At 52.4% G+C, this 24,081-nt stretch overlaps 9 protein-coding genes across 9 annotated transcripts; 4 read left to right on the forward strand and 5 right to left on the reverse strand.

The window, feature by feature from the left end:
- Positions 1-60: 60 nt before the first annotated feature.
- Positions 61-1,638, forward strand: PFLUO_LOCUS5424 (uncharacterized protein; the record flags this gene model as incomplete). The annotated part of the gene is made up of 1 exon (XM_073782869.1): positions 61-1,638. One exon carries the CDS (start codon positions 61-63, stop codon positions 1,636-1,638), a length of 1,578 nt encoding a protein of 525 aa, XP_073639481.1.
- Positions 1,639-1,654: 16 nt separating this feature from the next.
- Positions 1,655-2,745, reverse strand: PFLUO_LOCUS5425 (uncharacterized protein; the record flags this gene model as incomplete). The annotated part of the gene is made up of 2 exons (XM_073782870.1): positions 1,655-2,520; positions 2,577-2,745. 2 exons carry the CDS (start codon positions 2,743-2,745, stop codon positions 1,655-1,657), a joined length of 1,035 nt encoding a protein of 344 aa, XP_073639482.1.
- Positions 2,746-3,162: 417 nt separating this feature from the next.
- PFLUO_LOCUS5426 (uncharacterized protein) lies at positions 3,163-5,241 on the reverse strand (the record flags this gene model as incomplete). The annotated part of the gene is made up of 5 exons (XM_073782871.1): positions 3,163-3,291; positions 3,345-3,798; positions 3,861-4,396; positions 4,457-4,563; positions 4,623-5,241. 5 exons carry the CDS (start codon positions 5,239-5,241, stop codon positions 3,163-3,165), a joined length of 1,845 nt encoding a protein of 614 aa, XP_073639483.1.
- Positions 5,242-5,957: 716 nt separating this feature from the next.
- Positions 5,958-10,167, reverse strand: PFLUO_LOCUS5427 (suppressor of tub2 mutation; the record flags this gene model as incomplete). Its single annotated transcript, XM_073782872.1, has 5 exons — positions 5,958-8,178; positions 8,235-9,048; positions 9,099-9,304; positions 9,353-9,471; positions 9,529-10,167. The coding sequence occupies 5 exons, from the start codon at positions 10,165-10,167 to the stop codon at positions 5,958-5,960; spliced, it is 3,999 nt and encodes a 1,332-aa protein (XP_073639484.1).
- Positions 10,168-17,284: 7,117 nt separating this feature from the next.
- PFLUO_LOCUS5428 (uncharacterized protein) lies at positions 17,285-18,169 on the forward strand (the record flags this gene model as incomplete). Its single annotated transcript, XM_073782873.1, has 1 exon — positions 17,285-18,169. The coding sequence occupies one exon, from the start codon at positions 17,285-17,287 to the stop codon at positions 18,167-18,169; it is 885 nt and encodes a 294-aa protein (XP_073639485.1).
- A 194-nt stretch (positions 18,170-18,363) lies between these two features.
- PFLUO_LOCUS5429 (54S ribosomal protein L3 mitochondrial) lies at positions 18,364-19,557 on the reverse strand (the record flags this gene model as incomplete). Its single annotated transcript, XM_073782874.1, has 1 exon — positions 18,364-19,557. One exon carries the CDS (start codon positions 19,555-19,557, stop codon positions 18,364-18,366), a length of 1,194 nt encoding a protein of 397 aa, XP_073639486.1.
- Positions 19,558-19,818: 261 nt separating this feature from the next.
- PFLUO_LOCUS5430 (uncharacterized protein) lies at positions 19,819-20,197 on the forward strand (the record flags this gene model as incomplete). Its single annotated transcript, XM_073782875.1, has 3 exons — positions 19,819-19,841; positions 19,900-20,082; positions 20,146-20,197. 3 exons carry the CDS (start codon positions 19,819-19,821, stop codon positions 20,195-20,197), a joined length of 258 nt encoding a protein of 85 aa, XP_073639487.1.
- A 138-nt stretch (positions 20,198-20,335) lies between these two features.
- On the reverse strand, positions 20,336-21,627 carry PFLUO_LOCUS5431 (Double-stranded RNA-containing particles stability; the record flags this gene model as incomplete). The annotated part of the gene is made up of 3 exons (XM_073782876.1): positions 20,336-21,177; positions 21,231-21,491; positions 21,549-21,627. The coding sequence occupies 3 exons, from the start codon at positions 21,625-21,627 to the stop codon at positions 20,336-20,338; spliced, it is 1,182 nt and encodes a 393-aa protein (XP_073639488.1).
- Positions 21,628-22,002: 375 nt separating this feature from the next.
- PFLUO_LOCUS5432 (suppressor of rasval19) lies at positions 22,003-23,788 on the forward strand (the record flags this gene model as incomplete). Its single annotated transcript, XM_073782878.1, has 4 exons — positions 22,003-22,049; positions 22,149-22,401; positions 22,454-22,755; positions 22,807-23,788. 4 exons carry the CDS (start codon positions 22,003-22,005, stop codon positions 23,786-23,788), a joined length of 1,584 nt encoding a protein of 527 aa, XP_073639489.1.
- Positions 23,789-24,081: the final 293 nt, after the last annotated feature.

Genomic DNA, 24,081 nt, shown 5'->3' on the forward strand with positions numbered 1-24,081 from the left:
CAAGTCCTCCATAGCACCTCGAGAAGGCGTCCACTCCCACGATCAGTTGCAGAACAAGACATGCAGATATCTGATATATCGGATACTGCTCATCCCATTCTCTTTGGTCGCAAGCTCATTCAACTCGCACTCTGCTTGCAGCAGCTCGACAGGACTACTGCAAGACAGATTGAAACGTATCTGAAAGAGCCCGTCAAAGATGCAGCACACCGCTATTTTGATGCAGCTTCGCGCCACGTCATGTCCCAGGATTGTTTGGTCGATTCCCTTGACGGACTCGAGACCCTTCTGCTTCAAGGCCGTTACCATGTCAGTGCGGGTGACGTGCGTGTGGCTTGGCTTATCTTTCGCCGTGCTCTGAGCATTGCCCAGTTGATGGATCTTTCTCGACAAGCCGAAGTGATGAACGGACGGGCTGAGTCCTTGTGGTTCCAGCTTATCTTTAGTGACCGTTTCATGTCATTGATGCTGGGTCTCCCTTTCGCAGTCGATGACTATACATTTGCAAGCGAAAGTCAACTGGCAACTAAAATTCCAGCTGAGAGACTGGAGCGCATTCACGTCGTGATCGCTGGGCGTATTATTGCGCGAAACATGCGTATGCAGCTGCAGCGGCGCCGCCAGCATGAAATGAGTAATAATGATCGTGACTATAAAGAGACTCAAGATATTGACGACCAGTTGAAAAAGGCGACAAGGCTTTTGCCGACCAGTTGGTGGGCGATCCCAATCCTGGATAAGACTGCAACAGCCACCGAAACAGCGCAAAGCTCTGCCATACTCCTAGCACAGATGCATCAGCACTATCTTGTGCTTGTTCTTCACCAGCCATATATCGCCCAACAAAATTCTGAATATAGTCGAACTTCATTCGATTTTATATATAATAAACTTGCAGTCCACTCTGCAAGCTGCGGGTTACTCACCCGCTACCTTGTGCTCCGCAAATTCTATCGCTCGTCTGCATATCGGGGACTCGATGACAAGGCATTCGCAGCCGCTATTACACTGCTTGTGGCTCACCTCAATGGACACCATCTTGCGCGCGCAAACGTGCTGGAACATCAGCGGCCGCACGACTTGGGTATCATTGGTAGTGCGATTGATTTGATGGAGGAATTATCGGCTTCACATGAAGATGCACAGGGCAATTCTCGTGTCCGTATCTTAAAAAGACTTTCGGATATTGAGGAAGATGCAATGAACGGCTCCGACTACTATGCCTGGAATGAAGAAAATGCTACCAAAGATGACGGTGAAGCCCAAGACGGCAAGACCCTGAAACTATCGATTCCTTATTTTGGCTCAATTCACATTGCTCCTCGAGATAGGGTGAATCAGGATCTTGGCTCTGCTTGGATGTCAGAGCCTACAGCCAATGCAACCAGCGGCGAATCCCACGATTTGAACAGAATTCTGTCCCTCAACACCGCTGCGTGGGATGGCCAGTCCTATAATTGTTCTATTCTGGATGCATCTTCTCATAGGACGTCAGATACGCAGGAACTGTCACCTTTATCTCTACAACTACGAGAAACACTTGGATCCAATGAAGTGACAGATTCACAAGCAACAGAGGAGATTTTCAATACTTGGATACGCGCAGATCAGACAATCGAGACTCTAAGAAATACCTGATCAGAATACTGGCCAATTACTCCTGCAATGGGGGAGTGTCCGCGAAGGCATAGCCCGTCATTGTCTGAATCCGCTCGCGAACAACACTCTTGGCCAACTTCCGAACAGACTCCTCTTCTTCTTCTGACAAAGATACAGACAAACTCCCCAGGTTCTCCTCCAAACGCTCAATTTTCGAAGACCCCGGGATGGGAAATATGTCATCGCCCTGCTTGAGCAGCCACGCAAGCGCCAACTGCGCCGTGGTGACCCCCTTCGTCTTGGCAATCTCCGCAATCTGATCCACAACCTGAACAGTTGACTGAATATTCTCCTCCCGCAACCATGGAAGTATTCCACGCGAGTCTCCAGGCCCAGAGACGTCCTCGCGTGAACGGATCTTTCCGCTTAGCACACCGTTCCCCAGTGGACTATATGCCACGACCGCAACGCCCAGTTCCCGTGCTGTCTCTAGCACTTGTGTTGTCGGCGACTCGATGTCTGTGCAGAATGGACTGTACTCCATCTGCACACATGTGATGGGATGCACGGCGTGTGCGCGGCGCAAAGACTCAGCGCTACACTCGCTCAGCCCAAGGTACTTGATCTTGCCGCCATTCTTGAGTTGCACCATCGCTTGCATCGTCTTCTCAATCGGAGTCACCTTGTCCAGGCGGTGGATATAGTACAGATCCACATAGGGCAAACCGAGGCGCTCAAGAGATGTATCAATGCATTCGCTGCAGTATTCCGGCGTCGAATCGATAGTGAATCCCTTCATTCCCTTTCCGCCGGGGTTAGGCTTGATCCCAAACTTGGTCGCCAAGAAGATATCCTGGCGCTTGCCGGGGTTGGCTGCAAACCACTTCCCCAGCAGCTCTTCTGAATCTCCGTACTTGTTGGCTGCCCCAAAAATGTCAATTCAAATCGATGGATAGTAAGTCTGGTGTGTAGCGTACCGGTATCCCAAAACCGCTCTCCCTTCTTGTATGCCTCATCCAGGAATGCAAGTCTTTCGGCGTCAGCATTCGGGAGGCCATATGTCCCACTGGCCCCCATCAATCCCAGTCCCAAACGAGGGACCAAAGGCCCGTTTCGGCCAAGTGAACGAGTAGGAAGGACGACCATATTGTTTGCTTATACTTGGTGTCGGTAGACTGAGTGATGAAATGTTGTAGTATATTCCAGTTAACCATTGCGTGTCAAACCACGATATTTATGTCTACAAAAACTCGGCAATTGCGGCGGAAAAAGTTGATCGCTGCATGAAGTTTTGTATACTGACTTTTAGATGTGGGTCCCCATGTTTTGTTCCGCCGAAGCCTCTTTTATCTCCACCGGCTATCTCCGTTCCTGATATTCTTGCCTGGCGTAATGATTTAATGGAATAACTGACTATAGAATCGGAATTTCACACTATTGGAAACATTGATTTCTTGCTATAATGTTTCGTGTACCCAATTTACGGCCTAAAACAGCTCTTTGAATAATGCACAAGAAGTGCGCTCTGAATGCGTCAGATCTAGATTAATACGTAATTCTCTGCTACGACTGTGAGATCAGCCCTTCCTCCAGAGCCTTGATCTGAAGCGCCAGAAACTTTGAGTAAATACGGCACAGAGCAAGATTACCGCCCATGAACCAGAAACCGGGGTGACCGCTAGGACGCCACATCTAATGAATACCTTTAGCAGAGATTCCAAAGCAAAGAAAGAAGAAGAACTTACCGCATTAAGCTCACCCTCCTCATCCAAGTCCCAAACATCCTTACACCGATCCGCAACCTTATCACCCAGTACTTTGCGCACCGTAGTCCGCATGTTATCATACCCCGTAGCCAGAACAACGATATCAGCATCCAGCGTCTCGCCCTCCGCTAGGACTAACTCGTGCGGACCAAATCGCGAGATGCCCCTCGGGCTGTGCTTGACCTTGATCTTGCCGTCAATGATCAGCTGGCTGCAGCCAACGTCGATATAGTACCCGCCACCGCGAGTAAAGTACGCGCGAGCAATACCAGCGCCGTCTGGTCCGAAGTCGAGCTGGAAGCCGGCGCGACGGAGGCCGTCTAGCGTTTCCTTGTCCGCGGTGGCGATGCGGCGTGTTAGGTGCACGCTTAGTGCGAGTTGGATGGGCCAGGGAAGGCTTTCGCTGACGATGTCGCATTCTTCTGTTGGGGGGCTGTATATAGACAGATCGTAGTTAGTTGATGCCGTCCAGAAATAAGTGGATGAGACACATACCCTCCATCTTCATGAAGACCATCGTGTAGCATGAACACTCCCTTGTTCGCGGTTAGTACATAAGTCCCTCTGCGCTGTAGCATGGTCACATCTGCGCCGTTCTCGTAGAAGTTCTGTGCGATATCGTGGCCACTATTACCAGTGCCTACAACAACGACCTTCTTTCCACGCACATCCGTCTCAGAGGCATCACGGTGCTGGCTGCCATGATACACAGTCCCCTGAAAAGATTCTTGGCCCTGGAAACTTGGAATAAGCGCCTCGCCTGAGTGTCCAGTACACCAAACAACATGGCGTGGACGCAGCGTTCGTCGAGATCCATCCCCGCGAGCTACGATCACAGTCCAATCGCCAGCGGTGTCATTGTACTCGGCAGATACAACCGATGTGCGCGTCCAAACATTCAATTCCATGAGGCTTGCATACGCTTCAAACCAGTCGCCAAGCTTGTCTTTTGGAGTGAACTGCGGCCAGTTCTGAGGGAAGGGTAGGTAAGCCATGTGGGTGAATTCGGCTGGGTCGTGAGTAACAAGCGTCTGTTTTGAAAGATATCAGCCATCAAACCCGAACCATATAGAACCTCCTAAAACACTCACCCGGTACCGATTGCGCCAATTATCACCTACGCGCTCATTCTTATCCACAATCAAACACGACACGCCGAGACTCTGCAGCCGCGCACCCACATTAAGCCCAGCTTGGCCTATCCAGTCCCTAATTAGCATAGATCTCACACCCACATCTTCCAAGAGATTAACGAACCAGAACCAACAACCAGCGTCGCAGGCTCCTCATCTAGAAACTCCGCCTGCCTGCGTCGCCGCTCAATCCAAGTCTCACCCGCCACTCCACCAGGCATAGGCTCGGTCGTCCCCGCGCGTCTGCGCTTCCCCAGCGGCTCCTCAACGCCCTTCAACTCCTGTAGCGATGTATACATCGCATAGGCCTTCCAGGGCCCACTGCCATCTGCCTGCGTCAGACGCAGCATTCCTGTGCCGCAGCCGACGGCGGTCTCAAAAAAGAACATGGCTGATACCCAGCTCAGGCCGTCAACCACTTGCTCGAGCCTTGGTTGGAATTTGCCCTTGTCCTGCAGTCGGAACTTGGATAGCTGTGCGCGGCCCTGGTGCTTACGCAGAAATTCTTGGATCTGTGATGCGCTGTGTTTGGTGTGCAGCTCCCAGTCCAGAGCTAGCATGTCGCGCCACCAGGACTCGGGGTGGAAGAGCTCTGCAAGGCTGAGAGTTTCGGGATGACCGAGCTGTGACTCTAGGTTCGTGAGCCATTGCTGCGCGACGGCGCGGGGTTCGGCGTCGGACCTAGAGGGCGTCGAGGGCAGTTCGACGATGTGCTGGCTACCGCCTGTCAAAGTTGTCGCCATTTTTTATTGATACAAGGACCGGTCTTGCCTCAGCGAGAGAATATTGCTGATCTGCGGTGTTGGATTCTCTTCTGTGGGCATCCGCCTTCTATAAATACAGTTCCTCGCTGCATTGCGCCAAGTAGAACACGAACCGCAGGGCAATTGAGCCGAGTGCACCACGGCCTGTCTCCGAGAAATGAGGGGCGCCCCGCCGAATAATCCAGAAGAATCGTGGAGAAAGGGACAGCATCAGTGGAGACGAACGATCGGACTTGTCTGCGTGAAGACAATCGGGGTAAAGCCTGCCGAGCTGGGAGGGCAAGTGAGCCGAGCCGAGTATGTCAGTCGGGAAAATTACTAGATTAGGCATTCTAAGCATGCGTCGACTGTTTGGTGTCGTCTATGTATCGAGAGACTGGCGAATGAACACTAGTGATACGTCTCGCTCCGCTCAATTAGTTTGAATTGTGTACTCTGCCTATGGGCGGCGATAGTCAGTTGAACGTTGCCGCGGACGTACTGACAACCTACTGATGGAGAGGAGATTGGCAAGAACAACTTTTTCACTGGCTATATACAGCAAGAATACCTCGACGGCGCCGTTGGAGTATAGAAATAAAAGGACACCGAATAAAGAACAGACGAACGAAGAAGACCTATGTACATTGGATGTGGACACTCCGCGGCCCAGGCACCGCCGAGGTGCTGCATCGCCGCCCCAAGGAAGGTGTTGCTCACCCACTGATATTTTGGCGGGCCATGAAGTAGGTGAGCAAGTTGAGGGACCCTTCCTGAGGTGGCGGGGCGAGATTGCGAAGGCGTTCGCCGAATTTGGAGTTGATAAGTGCGTTTAGCTCGGTGGCTTGCTTGCGAACTCCGGGCCGCGGGTGTCTTAGCTGCTCCGAAACAACCGCTCCAACCTTGGCCAGGGACTCGTCCGGAATGTGCTCGTATTTCGCCGGCAGGATCGTCTGGTGGAGAGTCGAAAGTCCGAGGATGATCGACCGATATGCTCCTTCGCTCTTCAACGCTTCCTCTCCCATATTCATTCCCTCGATCACACCGTCGATCACAGCCTCCTCCGTCAAACTGTGATCCACCAGTATATCCATCAGTTCTTCCATATACGTCACAATGTGCGAACTCGACTCGTAGTGCCCACGAGCCCGGATCACTGCCGTCAACGTCCGCTCAATGCAAGGATGGAAATTGGCAATGGTGCATGTGAGCATGGCGCGGATAGTCACCAAAATCTGCGTCTTCACGTCTTGGTCTTTTCGGTCTGCAGGCGCCTTCTTCAATTCCTTCAACAAATCATTGACCATCGAGTTGTATTCCAACCTATCGGGGATGATCGTATCCTTGTGGTAATGGAACAGCGTCTGTAGCTTCCGGTATCCAGAAATATCCATCGTGTTCGACTTGATGCGCGCCTGAGCCTTACGTATCATGTCAATCGCGTTTGCGGGATCCTTTGATCGTGGGCTAATGCTCCTATTCTCGATCCATTTGCGGGAACGGCCGATCGGATCTTCGCACGAAGGCTGGGCCAGGGACTCAAAGGATCGCCTCCTTGCCTCCGAAAATCGAGAGCCTGACTCATTCACAGGCACTTCTTCCAGGGCTTTTGGTCTTGCGACAGACCGCGGCGCTGCAGCTATTTCAGCAGCTTTGCCGGTATGCGGCATCACATTCTCGTTGTTGCCATTGTTTGCCCTAGCCGGAGTAGACGAGGCAGCCGCAGGTGAGAGTTCGACCATCACAGGCGAAGGGCTGTCCTGGATGATCTGGGACTGGTGGGTGGGTGATTTCACTTGTTCCTCGACATTCATGCGATCAGAGGCTGGTTCCTCGTCAGGGGCTAACGCAGGTGTTGCATTCTTAGCAGGGGTCTCCACGGGAACAAAAGGGACGTCTTTCGCAGCAGCTGGGGCGCCTGCATCGCGAAGCTTCTGTTGGGCCTGGCGGAATGGCGTCTTCGCAGGAGTTGATTTGTCCTTGGGGGTGAAAGCGTAGCTGGAGGCATCAGCCTCAGCCGCAACGGGACTCATTGGGTCCTCGTAGATAACCACGGAATCAGGCTCGGGCCTGCCAGTGGTTTCGGGTTCGGACGCAAGTGCAGATTGATGTAGAGTAGTCTCAACATCCCGTTCGCGGGCGGGTGTCACGTCAATAGGGACACTGGGCTCGTCCAGCGGCATGGGTTGCAACTCATCTTCGTGACCATTGGCTATCTCGTGTCCAGAAAGGGGTTTGGGATGATTAAGGGATGCGTGAGAGGCAGACAGCGGGGGGCTCTCCAGCACAATGGGGGCCGACTGGTCCTCAGATGCGGCCGGGAGATCCAAGTGGTGGCCATGCACTGAGTCATTCGAGTCACTGCGAGCACGGCTCGCAGCCAAGAGGTGGTCGTGAGACTTGGACTTGGAGAGATCAAGTCTCCTTGGTTTGCCCCTGGTAGTATTTGTTCCTGGGTCATTGTGAGGGCGAAGGCGTGGAGCATTCAAAGATTTGGACGTAGGTGTCGTTGCCTTGGGTCGAACTGTTTTGGGAGAACCGGCAGCCCTTGAGGGGGGACGGCGAGAAGCGTAGGGATCCGCAGTCGCAGGACGACTCAACTCTGCTCGTCGAGGTTTCATACCAGGGCGCACGGGAGCTGACGAAAGTGAGGAGAGGGGAGCGCCCGTAGGCACGGTGCGCGTCGTGGAAGACTTGGATGTGGGCTCTGACATCTTTGGATCGGCGACGGTCGAGTGGGCCGACTCGGGGCGAGATGACATCTGGGCCCGTTTTCGAGCGGCAATGGCTTCTTTCAAAGCAGAACGGCCGGGTGTGGACGCTGTGCCACCCGCAGGGCTCTTTCCTGACGATACGGGAGCCTTCTGGGTGGCATTTGGGTTGGATGGATCCTTCTCCAGGAGATTTCGAGATTTTGGATCGAGTGTAGACATGATTCTGAATCGAGGGTCAGCAGATGGAAGAAATCGTATAAGAAGGTGGGCAACACATACGCATCTGCCTTATCTGGCCATGCATCGTGGAACGTCCAGAAAGTACCGCGCATGGCCTCCCGCACAGAGGGGTTGGCATCGCCCAGTCCCCTCTTGATGGACTTCTCCACAAGCTCAAGACCGCCACCATGTTCAACCGTGCTCTTCTGTCGGGACTGTCGACTAATCAGAGTGCAAAGCCATCCGGCAGAAAACAAGCGCAACTGTAAGTTCTTGTCCACGGATGCCCAGTGTACGTGTTGCAGAAGGCGATTCGTAAAGGTCACATTGCTGATCACTGCATCGACCGAGACATTGCCATTCTGGGCGGAGATCTTTTTCAGAGCTGCACAGACTTTCAATAGGTTTTGCATAATGATTTCCACCATCGGGTCGAGTTTAGGACCACAGCATCGAGCAACGTCCTGAATCAAAAGGCATCCCGCCGTACTCATAGTCGTTCGAAGAGAATTGACTACTTTCAAGATGCCTTCCAAGAGGGTCTTAAGAGCAGCCATGTACGTTTGTGAGAGCGCGTGAGGCGCATTGCCACAAGTGAGTCGTCGGAACAGAATGACGTTCTTTTCGCGCTTCATCCAGTTGTCTTCCGATTCCTTGCCATCAAAGCAAGGAAGCATATCGCGTACGAGGTCATCGATCTCTCGAGCCGAAGATACTGTGAGCGGCTCAACACCATCATCGGACGAATTCTGGGTAGCTGGAGGCTCCGCCGGGGTACGAGGTCGATGAATGGAACCCGCCTCTGCAAGTCCATTGGAAGTGGTAGGTCTGTCAGCGTGGCTTTTGGAGGAGCCGGGGCGACTCTTTGGTTCGTCTACATATACGGTTAAGATTAGGGGCTTAAATGAGGTGGCGGGCACAAACCATCATCATCCTGTTCCACTAGCTTGGAGCGTGAAGACATCACTGAGATCGGCCGGTCAACCCGGGAGACGGGTCGTGCAGATGAGCTTTCCGAGTCGGTCGAACTGAGACCGATTCCCGTGATGATAGCATTGGCGATCGACTTTCTCACGCCTCGAGCAACCAGCTGCTTCTGTAGATCGGATTTCGCTCGCGGAGGTGCAGTGCTGTGGTTTGTTAGACCGATCAATTTCCAAGTGGGTGAGGTTACAAACCGGAATAGTTCAATAACGACTGCCCGTGCCGTATCGCGGACAGAGCTATCTGCATCCTCTAGACAAGCGACCAATGGAGGCACATAAGTGCGGAAAAGGAGACCATGGTTCTTTGTCATCTGCGCACGTCACCCAAGTCAGACACGTGTGCACCAGATGCGAGAAACAAAACTTACATTCGAGAGCCAGAGCATGCTCATCTCTCGAGCGCGGGGGTTTCGGCCCACTAGTGCTCCGTCGAGGACATGAAACTCGACATCCGCACTTGCTGCCGGCCAGAGCTCGGTGAAGATCTGCGCTGATTGAGCTCGGACGCGCTCCTTGTGGTCGCCGAGTCGTTCCACGAGTGTGGAGTAGAAGTTGCGGGCTTGGCTGACTACCAGTTGCTGCTGGTCTTGGATGAACAGCCGCTTCAAAAAGTGACCCAGGGTTGAGAATCCCGCGGTGAGCACTGAGTAATGCTGCGAGTTCAAAGCCAGTCGCAGGGTTTCAAAAATGCTGGGGATGGCGCCTTCTGGAACATTCTTCTGTTTGATGTCGGACTTGAGACTCGTCAGGTGGGCGACCCGCGTGTCAACAGAGACGCTGGGGTTCTTGAAGGCCGCCAGGAGCTCAGCAGCCTTGGCCTCCATTTCCACCGACGACAGATTGACTTCCGCTTGGTTCAGCACCAAAAGGGCATAGACGAGAGTCAACGCGCACACGTAGAAGAACTTGAAGGCGTGGAGGGAAACGACAAGGGTGAGGAGGAGAGAGAGGTGAGCCGGAGGGAGTCGAGTGGAGGAGAGTGGAACTTCGAGCTTGTCACTATCCATGTTTGAAGGTGGAAGGGTCAGCAGAATATCAGGAAGCAAGAAACACAGATGGACGGGCGAGAGGGGGAGAACGCGAACCACGAGGGACACGAATGATAAACAAACAACAAGATGGGAGATGAGGAAGTAACGTACCTGGAGGTGGGAGTGTGTCGAATGAAGAGGAAGGAAGGTGCTGGGGAGAGTGAAGAAGAGAGAATCAGGGAAGAGCGAGCGACCTGGCGCGGGGAGAAGAAAACAAAGGGGCGATAAGCGACAGCCGCCAGATAAGCGCGGGTCCACTATATAGAGATCAACAGTATACGAGCTAGAAGAGCTAGAAGAGTGTTTAGGGATGTGTTTGGTCAATGGGAAATAGGAAATATGCAGAAAGGTGTTGGTCATCCCATGGTGGTGGTGGTGGTGGTGGTGCCCAACCGGCCCGGAAGGCGGTGTTGATGTTGATGCGGTCGCAAGGGCAACTCAAAAGTGTCTGGGATGCAAGGACACCGACGGCTATTATGTCTGTTTTGTTTTATTTTGTTTTGGATATTTATTTCATCATTTTCTCTCATTATGATTTGATTTGTTGTTTCTAGTACAATTTGTTGCCATTGGCTGGTAACCCTTAGGCTGTACCAAGGATACATAGTATAATGGTGATGCCATGTCATCCGGACTTCAATTCGACCTCTATTACTATTATCTCCGGCATCGATTTCACAGACCTTATATTCTTTATGTAACCTGTCACAGAGAGCCTCCCTACATCTCTATCTGGTCTATAGTGCCATTTTATAGGTCGTGGATAAGCCTGAAATTTCGTCCATTTCCAGAACCGTCCGGAACCCGGAAAAGCAACTGGCGAGAGGAGCGGCTTGGCGCGATTCGGGGGAGGTCACGTGCGCGTGTAATATAGTGACCTAGTTGGAGATATTATTATTCCATCTTCCAACAGAGTGAAACGTATCATTAGATATCAAGGAAGGCTTTAGTATGTGCCATTGAGGAATCATTAATCGGAAAGCGAGAAAACAGAGTAATATGAACAAATTCTAAATCTATCACTGACATTCACTCTTCACCCGGGCAACCGAACACGTATTTAGAGGCTTTCATCGAGCCCATCAAGATCGCTCTCGCCTCCGACGTTATCGTAAAACCAACAGTATCCGCAATAGCTGCTCCTCCAGGTCCTGCAATAAAGCCGAAGAACGTATCTAATAGTACCTCCATGTCCTCCATTAATTGGCACTCTAGCTCTTCTTCAGAGCTCGCCTCAAATAGTGCTGACCCAGATAACCGTTCTAGTCCCGTACCATCATTGATACTATTGCCGTACACGAGCATAATATCAGTTGGGACCCTATAGAACGGGAAGTCCATTTCAATCTGTCCTCTACCCTCCTCGCGGTAGATTGTTTCGTTGGTCATGGAGTTGACGGTCGCATATGCAAATCTGTATGCTAGAGCCCAAAGCCATTTGGGAAAGTTCTCTTCCGTGAATGATGAGTCGGTGATGGTAACCGCTAAAGTTCCACTGTTGTCAATGCCCTCTAGGGAATCGCTAGAAGCGACCCACCAGGGCGCGGCGCTCGGCGTTGCTTGGTTGGTACAACTATAGAGGGTGACATCCGTAGTCGTAGTCGTAAAACTACCTTTTCCACCGCCTGGAAGTGTGGCGAATGTATTAAAAGAGGTACCAGTGGTGGTCGTAACCGTAGCAACATCAGAGCTCGGGCAGGCACTGCTGAAAGCCGTGTAGAAGCTAACCGCTAGTGAATATGCGGCCGCAGTAGCGTTGTAGGTGAAAGTCGATGATACCGGTGGTGAATAATATCCCCAGTTACCGTATGTTACTGCAGTCGTGGTTTGAGGCCACAGTGTCGTGGTGTAGGTGATACCTGGCGACTTGGAGTCTGTCGAGGTAGAGCCCGCGCAATATGTTTCGGTTAACCCCGTGTAAATGTCTAGTTTTGACACCACAGAAGATGCACAGTGGACGAGCGCCCCATTCGTAACATTATAATAACTGAAGGGGATTTGGCTAGTTGGTTTGGCTGATGTGGTTGGCGCCGGCGAATGCACAGTCCAATCGGACGGGATCGTCGTAGGGCACGCAGAGTTAACGGTCAACCGTGTCGTGAAACCATTCGTGCAGGCACAGATCGGCCCAGGATCTGGAGCAGCTGGCAATCCGTGGCAGCCTAGTGCGTGAGAACTGATTGTTGTTGTTGGTGTCGGGGTCGGTCTCGAAAATTTTGTGCTGCTAGGGGCTTTCAAAAGAGTTAGCTTTTGCATTCGAAGGGGTATGAGAATTAAGATATACCTGATCTTGACGACGAAGCGCCTAGACTTGCGCCAGATGAGGCAGTAGGGAAGGGTGGTGTGCGGCTAGGGGCTTGGTGATAATTAGAATCAGATTATATAGAAATGCTTCTTCAAACCATACCGATAGGCCGCGGTCTCGACTTGCACGCTTTGGCTTTCAAAAGTATTAGCTTTCGTATTCGAAAGGGTATAAGAATTGAGAATTACCTGATCTTGATGACGAAACGCCTAGACTTGCGCCGGATGAGGTAGTAGGGAAGGATGCTGTGCGGCTAGGGGCTTTGTGAAAATTAGAATCGGACTGTATAGAAATGCTTCTTCAAATCATACCGATAGGCCGCGGTTTCGACTTGCTTGCTTTGGCTTTCAAAAGAATTAGCTTTCGTATTCGAAAGGGTATGAGAATTAAGATATACCTGATCTTGACGACGAAGCGCCTAGACTTGCGCCAGATGAGGCAGTAGGGAAGGGTGGTGTGCGGCTAGGGGCTTGTGATAATTAGAATCAGACTATATAGAAATGCTTCTTCAAATCATACCGATAGGCCGCGGTCTCGACTTGCATGCTTTGGCTTGGAAAAAGAATTAGCTTTCGTATTCGAAAGGGTATAAGAATTGAGATATACCAGGTTTTGACGACGGTGCGCTTAGATTTGCGCCAGATGCGGTAGTAGAGAAGGACGGCGCGAGACTTGGTGTTCTTGGCTTATCCCTTGGCTGATTCTTTCCGGGCAAAGCCAAGGCTAGTAGTGTTAACTGAAGTAGCCACCAAATGAGCCGCATATTGAACGAAGGTCTTCGAAAAAACGGAGATGTATAACAAAGGCACGCCAGATATGGGAACACCGTATAATTTAAAACAAATGTAAAGCAGATGGCAAGGGGTACGGCAGCAATGGCGAATCCGCTCCTTCTAGTGAGATTAACAAAAGGGCTGTGATAGTTGAAAATGGACCCATCTTGGGCGACCTATCTAAACACTTCAGTCTGCCGATCTCCGTAAGCTAATAGTCTTGAAACAAGGCTGCAAACAAGGCTGCAATAACTCTGATATGTTACAGAGAACTGCCCCGACCAGTTTAATCTAGGAGTAAGCGATGATTATAAGCCACCGCCATCCATTTTTCGACGAGATCTCCGCCAAGCTCACTGAATACGCGACAAGGCTGCACTAGTAGGCATGTTTAGGCTTGTTTCAAGTCCTGAACCTTTAGGGGCATAAACCAGCGCGAACCTATACTCGCACGAATTGTCGTCTGTGGGTAGATTGTGTCCTTATTAGCCCCTACCCAAAAGGTGTAGGCTACCTGTGCACGTGAAATGCACTCGGTGATTGATTTTATTTGACATGAAGACTAACTGCCTTTGTGAGTAAAAAGAATACATGGAAGGCAAGTCTTCTTTATCAGAGTTCCCAAAGGATTAAGCCCATCCTTCAGCCTGCTCAAATGGGGGAGCCTACTGGGGCCATCGACTAATTCGGGGCACAAAGGATGAATGAAGCCCCACCTTCCGCCTGCTGAAATACCGTAAACTAATTGGATGAGGCTATATGTCATTTAAAGGGGCAAAGTCTAAAGTGACAACAGGTCGCGTCACTGGTTCAGAAATTCCAGTTCACTGATCACATGACCAGTTTATAGTAATTTATTCAAGTACTCCGTACGTGGGCTGAAACTAATTGTTCGAAGGAACTGCGCTGTATGGGTTGACGTTGAGAAGTGGAATGCATTGAAGAAAGTATGGGTCCTCGAGTACGACTCCAGCGGGAACAAGCTCTTCTATGCGTCGCAGACCGTTACAGATCTCTATGTACGGTCGTATGGCTTTTCTCGGGACAGCACGGTCCTTCTATCTGATATTTCTGGTAAAGTCGACACGACCCAGATCTTGTTACAGCAATCTATGTTGAAAGGGCAAGCCAATGATGTGGGTCTTGGGGCCGTCTATGCAGAAGGACCTGGGATATCAAAACTTCCTGACTCTTCCTGCTAACTGGGGAACGTGGGATATCGAAGGCCTTTGTGCCGGCTCGCAAACCCCTGCTGCGTGATGTCCTGCTTGTATACTTGTTTGTTCTCCTACCAGACATATACGATGGTCCCATACGTGCCATCATTACTAGCGTTATGTTGGATTGGCTATCTCCGTTCTCCTGGACATACAGCTTTGAAATAATTTTGACTCGTTCTGCACTTCCCTCGCTTGCTTCTTGCGCTAATTTGTTTTGTCACCTTTATGTTCTTTTGGCCGGGCCCCGCCCGCTCTGGGTAGAGCCTCACTGGTACTTCACCAGCCTAGATCCTTGTCAATCAGTTGCATTATGGCCATCTCGGCGGGCCATACTTGAACAAACTCCTGGACTCGCCAGGACCAGTCTTCTTCCCATTGGAAATTAAGGGGGTAAGATGCACAAAAGAATTCCCACAAGTCAGGAAACCAACCGGAATTCTCCCAAATGATCGCCCACCTCGATCATTTGGGTGACTGGTATTCTCCACGACCATAATGTTCTTCTGCTGAACGTCCCCATGCGTCAATGTGGGCCGGTGACCTTGAAGGACGCGAGCAAGGTATTTCTCGTAAAAGCGAGCCTTGTAATCTGGCAAACTATTGCGTTCAACCAAGGCTCTATTATTACCGACAAGGCCCGCAATGAAGGCAGGCTCGCCGGAGAAAGGCCCTAGAAATTTCTCATCGCCATCTTGGCTATAAAATAGGTAGTGATGTACGCCGCCCCCGTCCAGGCCTCCGAAAAAGTCGGGCCTTGGACACTTGGCCTTTCGCATTGCGTCGAATATTAGTTGGAGTTTGGCGATAATGTCATCCTTCTCAGAGTGCGCCAATAATGGCCAAATGGAATTCAGCTGCACCCCGGGAGCGCGTTGCATGATTAAGAAAAGTTGTTTGGAGTCATAGTACATCGCGTACAGTCGAGGCGCCGGAACTTCTGGAACGTGTCGTTCAAGGTAGACTAGAGCCTGGCCTTCCCAGATGTTTATACAACCTCCATATTTCACAACAATATCGTCGTTCACCGCCACAATCTTAGAGGCCATGGTCTCCCACAGAACATTGGTGCAAGCGCGGATTTCATCTGTTGTAGGTAGATCAGGCAGAGGCTGGGAATTCTGAAAGGGGACAACCACTGGTTTCCACATCGTGATCAGAGCAGGAGTCGATTTTGGATTGCCTGAATGGAAGGAAAAACAAACAGAACGCCGATTAAGGCTTGGCTGCCGGATACTGCCTTTTATCTCCGTCTAAATTGGTAAGCGTCGGTTTTAGGACGTGAAGCGGGTTTTAGAGTCCACCTTAAAGCGTAAAGGTGTAACCGTCTGATATTTAAACCCTGGTTCTTTATTTCATGGCTTTTAATTATGGTAAAATCGCAGAAAATACTTGTGATAGGAGCCGGAGAGCTGGGCTCTCAGGTCTTAGGTTCCCTGGTGCAACATCCCTGCCAAGTGAGGGCCGTGGCTGTCTTACTGCATCCCAGCAGTATCTCGTCTGTGAATCCCTCGAAGCAGAGAGAGATCGAGAATTTGCGCAGCCTTGGTGTCCACCTGGTTCCCGGCGACATTGTTGAAGACCCAGAGACCACTCTAGCATCTGTTTTTGCAGACTACGACACGATTGTCGGTTGCACTGGTTTCGTGGCTGGGAAAGGCATCCAGCTTAAGGTGACCCGTGCGGTCCTGGCCGCAGGAACACAACGATTCATCCCATGGCAGTTCGGAGTGGATTACGATGTCATCGGGCGTGGATCGCCCCAGGATCTATTCGATGAGCAGCTAGATGTTCGCGATCTGCTTCGGTCACAAACAGAAACCTGCTGGGCAATCATCTCCACGGGCATGTTTACAAGCTTTTTGTTTGAGCCATCTTTTGGCGTGGTCGATCTGCCGAACGCCACAGTATCTGCGCTAGGAAGTTGGGAAAATCAAGTCACTGTTACTACGCCCGCAGACATTGGAAAATTTACAGCAGATATTGTACTTGGAGAGGAATCCGAAGCTCTCTTTGCGAATCGCGTGATATTTGTTGCCGGGGACACTGTCAGCTATGAGCAACTTGCAGAGCTAGTGGAGAAGATCGCTCATAAGCCTGTGAGAAGGAATATTCTGGCTGTCCCCGACGTCCAAGCTGCTTTAATGCGGGACCCAGACAATGGACTCCTCAAGTATCAGGCAGTATTTGGGCAGGGTCGGGGCGTAGCTTGGGATCTTACAACGACGTGGAATAAACAGCGAGGAATTAGGGCCCAAACGATGGAAGAATGGGCCCGAGACAATTTACTGTAAGTGCCGAGGGTATTCGAGGCATGTCCTATTCGCACGACTTTGACTAGGCCATTACTTGTATCTAGCCTTCAGCTTCTGACTAGCTATCCTTATCCACGACTGCTGTTGAGACGGGATCAGAGAGCGTGAGGGGTTCAATCGGGGTTTGAATTTTCGAGACATCGCACTGATATCTTTGGGTCTTTTTTTCAATTCAAACCTATGAAAGCAAGTGACAAGGACTTCGCCTAGTCAACCACCTTATTATCTAGTAACTACATGTATGCCATGAGGCGTATTGGGGCGCCAAGCCCAAAACGGCAAAACTAACCGCTTATAGTAATTCACAGGTCCGCTGTTTACAGTCCATCCAACCACTCACTGATTGCTCTGTCTGCCCCCACCATCGGCATCTGTTTCATCCTACTCCACCTCCGAGTATCGACTCTCCATTCTTCTTCCACACCACCGTCCAAACTACAACACACAACCAGCACTCCCATATAACACTCACCTATCATCATCATGGCCGTCTCCCCCGCCCCCACGGCGCAAGCCAACCTCCCACCCCCCATGAACACCACAAACAAGCCCGTCGCAAAGAAGAATTCCTCAATCCCCAAACCCAGACTGCGCCTGCACGCGCAAGCCCTCCGACACCCGGGAACGAAAGCCTTCCTATCCAATGTCCCCGACATATCCGAGCCCTTCGACACGGCACTAGGCGTAATCGTGGAGCACCTCTACACCTCACACAACCAACAAGGCGGCCCCTCCTTCAGTCCCTCCATCCCACCCACCCGCTCCGTGACCTTCATCCTCCGCGACTTCCAAGGCCTAGCACATACCAACGGCACCGAGCTAGATGATGACCACAAGGAGATCCACATGTCGCTAGGATGGCTGCAGAACACGGGATCGCGGCCTAGCACTCGCCGCGAGATACTGGGGGTTCTCACACACGAGCTAGTGCATTGCTACCAGCATAGCTCGCCGCGGGGCAGTGGGAAGCCTGGTGCGCCGGGTGGGTTGATCGAGGGGATTGCGGATTTCATTCGTCTCAAGGCAGGCTTTGCCCCTGCGCATTGGAAGCGGCCGCAGACGTCTAGGGAGCGGGCGGAGAAGTGGGACCAGGGCTATGAGCACACGGCGTTCTTTTTGGCATGGTTGGAGGATGTGAGGTTTGGGAAGGGCGCCGTGGGCTTGGTGAATGATCGGTTGGGGACCGCGGGTTATGCGGCTATTAATGGGGTGGGTTTCTGGAAGGGCATTTTTGGGAAGACCGTTCACGAGCTGTGGGAGGAGTATGGGCAGTGGTTGGATGCTGGGCAGGACCAGGGGCAGGGGCAGAGGCAAGGAGGGCAGGGAGGGCAGAAGAAGAACTGGATGGAGAAGATTGTCCATCGATGAAGTAGATAATTGATGGATTGATTTCTATATACCAGCGCTGTGGGGGTAGAAAGGGTTGTAGCCGGAAGAACATAGGAAAGAAAAAAGTAGAAATAAGACACCAGATGAACCAAAGGGATCAGGATTCCCATAATGTACAGTATCCAATCATGCAAAACAGAGAAGACTCTTTAATCGGCAGCCACCAGACCAATTTAGACAATCACCTCACCCAGGTCCACATGGACGGGCTTCCACGGCGCGGCCTCGTCCTCCTCCATCGCACTCGGGAGGCGCACATTGAGCGGGCTGTAGAGGTACCACCCCTTCAGCGCCGCCACGGCGGCTCGCTCTCGGGCCTCACTCAAACTGGCGCCCTGGCCTTCGCCCAGCTTGTCTTGGCCGGAGAAGATGCCCACCACAAACACGGGATGTCTGCTCTTCCGACCGGTCTCGGCGATGACCTTGGCAACGGGTCGCTCGAAGTTCTCCCGTGCGCATAGCCGGGTCAGGTCCCGAGTCGGCTGCTCAAAGTTAAACAACTCGGCCATGTTGAGGTGTCGGGAAAGAAAGTGTTGCTGGAAAAACCGCTTGGCAGCCGGACGGCCGGCATGCAGGTAGATAGCACTCATGACGGCGCGGACGAAGGTGGCGCTCGCTTGATCGGCAGAGACACCCTCCGCGGCGGTTTTGGCCGTATCGCCAAACTCGTTGTCATAGAAGATTTTGGAGGTAACCGTCTTTCTCCAGTGAGGCTGGCTCTGATATGGACGGGGTCCGTCTTCTTTTTCTTGCAACTCGGTGCCCGGGGCAAGCCTTTGAAACTGCAGCAGGCCGGGGTCGACCTCTCCACCGGGACTGGACGCGTGTTCCACACCCCATTCCCTTGTCATGGCAGTCAGGGTCTTCGGCCCAACATAGGCATACATGGAAGCGAAGATGACACTCAATGGTAGACGAGGGTAGGTGCAGATGAGGTGCTCGGAGGTGTAGTAGGTGAGGAGGTCATGGCCTAGTGTGGAGAGCGATTCATTGTTGAAATTGGGGTCCTGATCCGCAGAGGCATCCACCAATGTTCGTGCGAGGGTCTCGTAGGGTAATCGAGAAGGGAGGTAGAGTCGGGCATGGAGGGCAGCAAGTTTGGCGGACTCGTGTGCTGCGTGCGTCGGAGGGGAGGGATACTTCAATTGGTTGGGTCGCGAGTGTGTTCTGCGGAGGATGGTCTTGAGTTTGATCTCTTCGAAGGTCTCGTGTTCGGCCTCGCCGGTCGAGAATTCTGGCTGGACCGCAGCCGCCGTTGATGATTGACGGCGCACGGCATTGTAGAGATGGTGCTGCAGGTGACTACCAGTCCGGGCCCGCGTCGACAGGACCGAATTGCTCCATCGTTGGAGCTGCAGCCTCTTCATTGGGGGCGGGGCAGAGCAGGCTGGGAAAGAAGCCTGGGCGAAGGGGTGGATGCAGAAGGACGCGGTCAAACCATTGATTGAACGGCAAGAGAAAAGAGAAAATGTTGCCCCGAGTCACGGGATCTGGTCGTGTGAGTGGCGCTAACCTTGGTTCGGTATAGTGGCTTGGCGCTGACCTGCCTTTCCTTCCGACGGGTTGACCACTTCCCCGTCCATCTTCGTTATTCCTCCCACATTCCCTGCAATTGCATCTCAGTCACAATGGGCGGAGGTGGAAAGATCCCGTGCGTGTGATATTCCTCATTCGTATGACATTGAAACTGACCCATCCGCGCCCCCCAGGTATCCCAAGGAAGTCTGGTCCCCCGCTGGTGGGTGGTATGCCCAACCGGCCAACTGGAGGGTCAACACCGCCATCATGGGCGCTTTTGTCGTTGGTATTGCCGCCATGACCTGGAGCGTCAGTGCCGACCGCGAGCGCCGGGACCGCATGCCCGAGCCCGGCAGATTCTTCCCCAGCCGATAGTCAGTCCTTGACCTTCCTCCAGCGAGACCATGCCAGTTTACTGATGATTTGCCCCCTTCTAGCTGGAGCAAGCAGATCCTCGAGCACGAGAGACAACAGAAGAACGACTCATAGAAAGCTATGGCCAGGCGGAGGAGGATCTTCCAGCATTCCGCGACCTTTTCTTTTCTTTTGTGGTCTGTGATATCATTTTTCATCGTTTCTGTGGGATGTACGACAATAGAAAGGCGTTGGTCAATCGACCATTTCTAATCAATTGGTCGGCCGAGATTCGTCCTGTGTCCTAAATAATCGCTGCGTGTACAGACGGACTCGTTCCGTGAATTCAGACTGGTTCCACAATTCCCTGCCATTGCCTACCCCGGATATCTGCGGCACCCCAATCTGTTCTACCACGAACCCTGCTGCGACGGTGGCACAGACGAGCGCCAGGGGCAAGTGCCGTTGCTGTCCCCAGGCGTCCACTTCCCTCCTCCATTGTTCCGACTGTGCCAGGACGGAGTCGATGACCTGGAACGGTGCACGACCCGCACTCACCATTCCCTGAGCCAATGCACCTAAAAACGAATTGCCCGCACCCGTGGGGTCGACCACAGCCGTAGTGTCCGAGGAGTTGGGCTGATGATATGCCGGTAGCCAAATATTTTGGGTTCTCGAGTAGGCGTAGCTCCCGTCCTTTCCAGCCCTGATAACCAGACAGCCCTTCCCGTCCGGCCCAATACCGGAATCGAGAATCTTATGGACCAATGTGGTATTTTCTTCGGTCCAACCAGGCTGTTCAAACATCATCCCAAGCTCTAAATGGTTAGGGCTAACCACATCAACTACTCGAATGGCTTCAAAGAACTTTTCCTGCTCCTCTGGTGTGCAGAGATCTGGCACCGGCTCCCAGACAAAGATAGGCCGGCTCGAGGCGTGTGTGGTGGATGGAGCTTGACCCGCTTGGCGTAGCGCATCTCTTCGCCGTAGAATATCTTGCACAATTGACAAGCACCGGGAGGAAGAGCAGACCATATGAAAGGTCCGCGACCACACTTGGGTCTCGGAGAGCATTGATGGCTCCAACCTCAACTTCGGGGTGAGATACTCAAAATCTGCATGTATATAATTTTAGTTTCACACTACTAGTTTGAATTCAAGAACATACCTCGTTTCTCATTGGGGTGATACCCGTTCCACGCCCTGGTCGTCAGCCTGCCGTGATCTTCTCGGAGAACACAGTCTGTGTTCCATGACTTGATCGATTCTAGGGCTTCTGGTGGGAAATCAGAACCCATGTCCACGATCCAGCTCACGGACCGGGCATGCGCAGGGCCTGCTACTAAGCGGGCACCCACTACAGCGAACGAAGCGGCCCCGCCAAGGATATTTTTCACTCCGGGCCTGGAGTCGCCGAAGTCGATATTATCTGGTGCGCCAGGTGTGAGCAATCATCCGCGAAGATACATATCCGAGTCCGACATACCGAGGATGAACATTCCCAGAGTGCAGAATTCGACTGGGGAATGTTGGTCGAGAGAGGCCTTGGCTTCAGCCATGGCCATTTGGACGAGTTAAGGAAAAACAATAGTGAATCTATCAAGTCTATGAGGAAAAAGAGGGTGGAAGTGATGGAACCGATAATGGCTGTGATAAGCTGTTACAAATTATACGAGAATTACAGGACTCTCTGGTTGTATTTGAGATCACCGTTGTACCGTACTGTCACCGAGCCGTCAGGAGCTCACTCATCAATGATGATTGCTGTTCATCCCGTTCACTCTTCCTTTGTTTTGCTGCCTAGGGACCAGGCTGCCCATTTCCCAGCCTTGATAGCGGTTGAGATCTGCTCAATTGAGTCTCATCTCTCACTCTTTCTTCAAACCAACTATACCCACCCCCCTGCCTGAATCTCAGCTCCGAGCTACGTGTGCTACATCATGGCGACCGGCGCCCCTATGCACAACTTCACCACTCTCATCAAGCGGTATGCTCCAAAGCTCCTCTCCCTATTCTCATACCGTCCATGCTACATCATGAGTGTTTTCTCCCGTGCTCCTCGCTGACAATACATGTGTCCCGACAGGCTTGAGGCTGCCACCTCCCGCTTGGAGGATATGGCCATGGCGGTGGAAGACCCCAGCTCACCAAAGAGCATGGGCGTCTCTACACCTCCAGCGCCGGCGCCCCCTGCGCCCCCCAAGGCGGCTCCCTCACCAACCGCTCCAGCAGCGGACCCAATTCCGCCGCAGATTCAAGACTTCGACGCACTGATCAAGAACGATGTCCAGAAGTTCGTGAACCTGGGAGAGAAGATCGGTGGATTGGTCGCGGAGCAGGTGTGTCTAATCAACATCAAATGGAAAGTTGCATACTGACTGGTTTCTTCAGTCGAAAGCAGTCCTGCAAGCGTTCCAAGCCGAACGCACCTATCTCTATGTCTCGACAAAGGCCAAGAAGCCTGAGCCCCAGCCGCCAGAGCTGATGACGGATCTGCACAAGGCATCGGACAGCATCAACAACATCCGGGAGTCCAATCGAGCGTCGCCGCTGTTCAACCACTTGAGCGCTGTTGCAGAGGGAATTGTCGCCCTGGGCTGGTTCTTCGAGACGAAGCCCGCGGGATTCGTGCAGGATATGATGGGTGGAATCGAATACTACGGCAACAAGGTGCTGAAAGAATACAAGGAGAAGTGAGTGCAAATCTATGCTTCAACTAAATCGTGTTATTGATGATCTAGCAGGGATCGGACGCACGTCGAGTACATCCAAGCATACTATCAGAACTTCAAGGCTCTCGCGGCTTACCTCTTGAAACACTACCCCAAGGGTCTGACGTGGAACGAGGAGTCCGGGGTTGATGCGCTGGACGCCTTGAAGCAGATCGAGGGTGGAGGAGCTCCCCCTGCTCCCCCTGCTCCACCCGCTGCTGCAGGCGGCGTGCCTCCGCCGCCTCCTCCACCACCTGTGCCATCTCTCAACGTCCCTGGAGGTGGCGGCCCCCCGCCTCCCCCTCCGCCGCCTGGAGCGGCATCCGCACCGGACATGGGGGCGGTGTTCGACCAGCTCAACCAAGGCGAGGGTATCACATCGAGCCTGCGTAAGGTCGACAAGTCGGAGATGACGCACAAGAACCCCAACCTGCGCGCGGGCTCGACAGCACCAGATCGCTCGAGCTCAATCCGGGGCAAGTCCCCCGCGCCGAATAAGAAGCCCAAGCCCGAGAACATGCGATCGCGCAAGCCGCCGCGCAAAGAGCTGGAGGGCAACAAGTGGCTGGTCGAGAATTTTGATAACCCGGGCGAGATCATCGACATCACCGCGCGACAGAACCACTCGATCCTGATCTCCCGCTGCAACAAGACCGTCGTCAAGGTCTCGAACAAGGCCAACGCCATCGCCATCGACAACTGCAATGGCCTCTCTATCATCGTTGACTCGCTCGTCAGCAGCCTCGACGTCATCAAGTGCCCCAAATTCGCGCTGCAGGTCGACGGCTTCGTCCCCACCATCCTGATGGACCAGGTCGATGGCGCGACTGTCTATCTGGGCCAGCAGAGTCTCACTACGGAGGTGTTTACTAGCAAGTGTGCCGCTGTCAACATTATGCTCCCGCCCAAGCAGGATACCGATGACGATACGAAGGAGTGCCCTGTTCCCGAGCAGATCAAGAGCTACGTCAAGGATGGTGTGCTGGTCAATGAGATTGTCGAGCATGCTGGGTAGGACTGGTAAGGAAGAGAGTGTCTCTCGTCTTTTTTGCCTCCTTTCCTGCTCCTCCTGGATCTAATTCTCCCTGTTTTACTATTTTCCTGTGTCTGCCCAATTTTGAAAACCTTTGCTGTTTGGACTGCGGTATCTAGCGTTTTCTGTAGATATATATCGCCAGAATACAAGGTCATATTTGCATCGAGTTGGTTTGGGGTTACTATTCTTAGTCCCGAGGGAAGCTACTGTCCTACAGTTCTTACTATGGTATCATTCATTGGATATGGATTGATTGATGATGTAGTTTGGTT

The sequence above is a fragment of the Penicillium psychrofluorescens genome (assembly GCF_964197705.1).
Source record: "Penicillium psychrofluorescens genome assembly, chromosome: 3".
In the NCBI taxonomy this organism is placed as follows: domain Eukaryota; kingdom Fungi; phylum Ascomycota; class Eurotiomycetes; order Eurotiales; family Aspergillaceae; genus Penicillium; species Penicillium psychrofluorescens.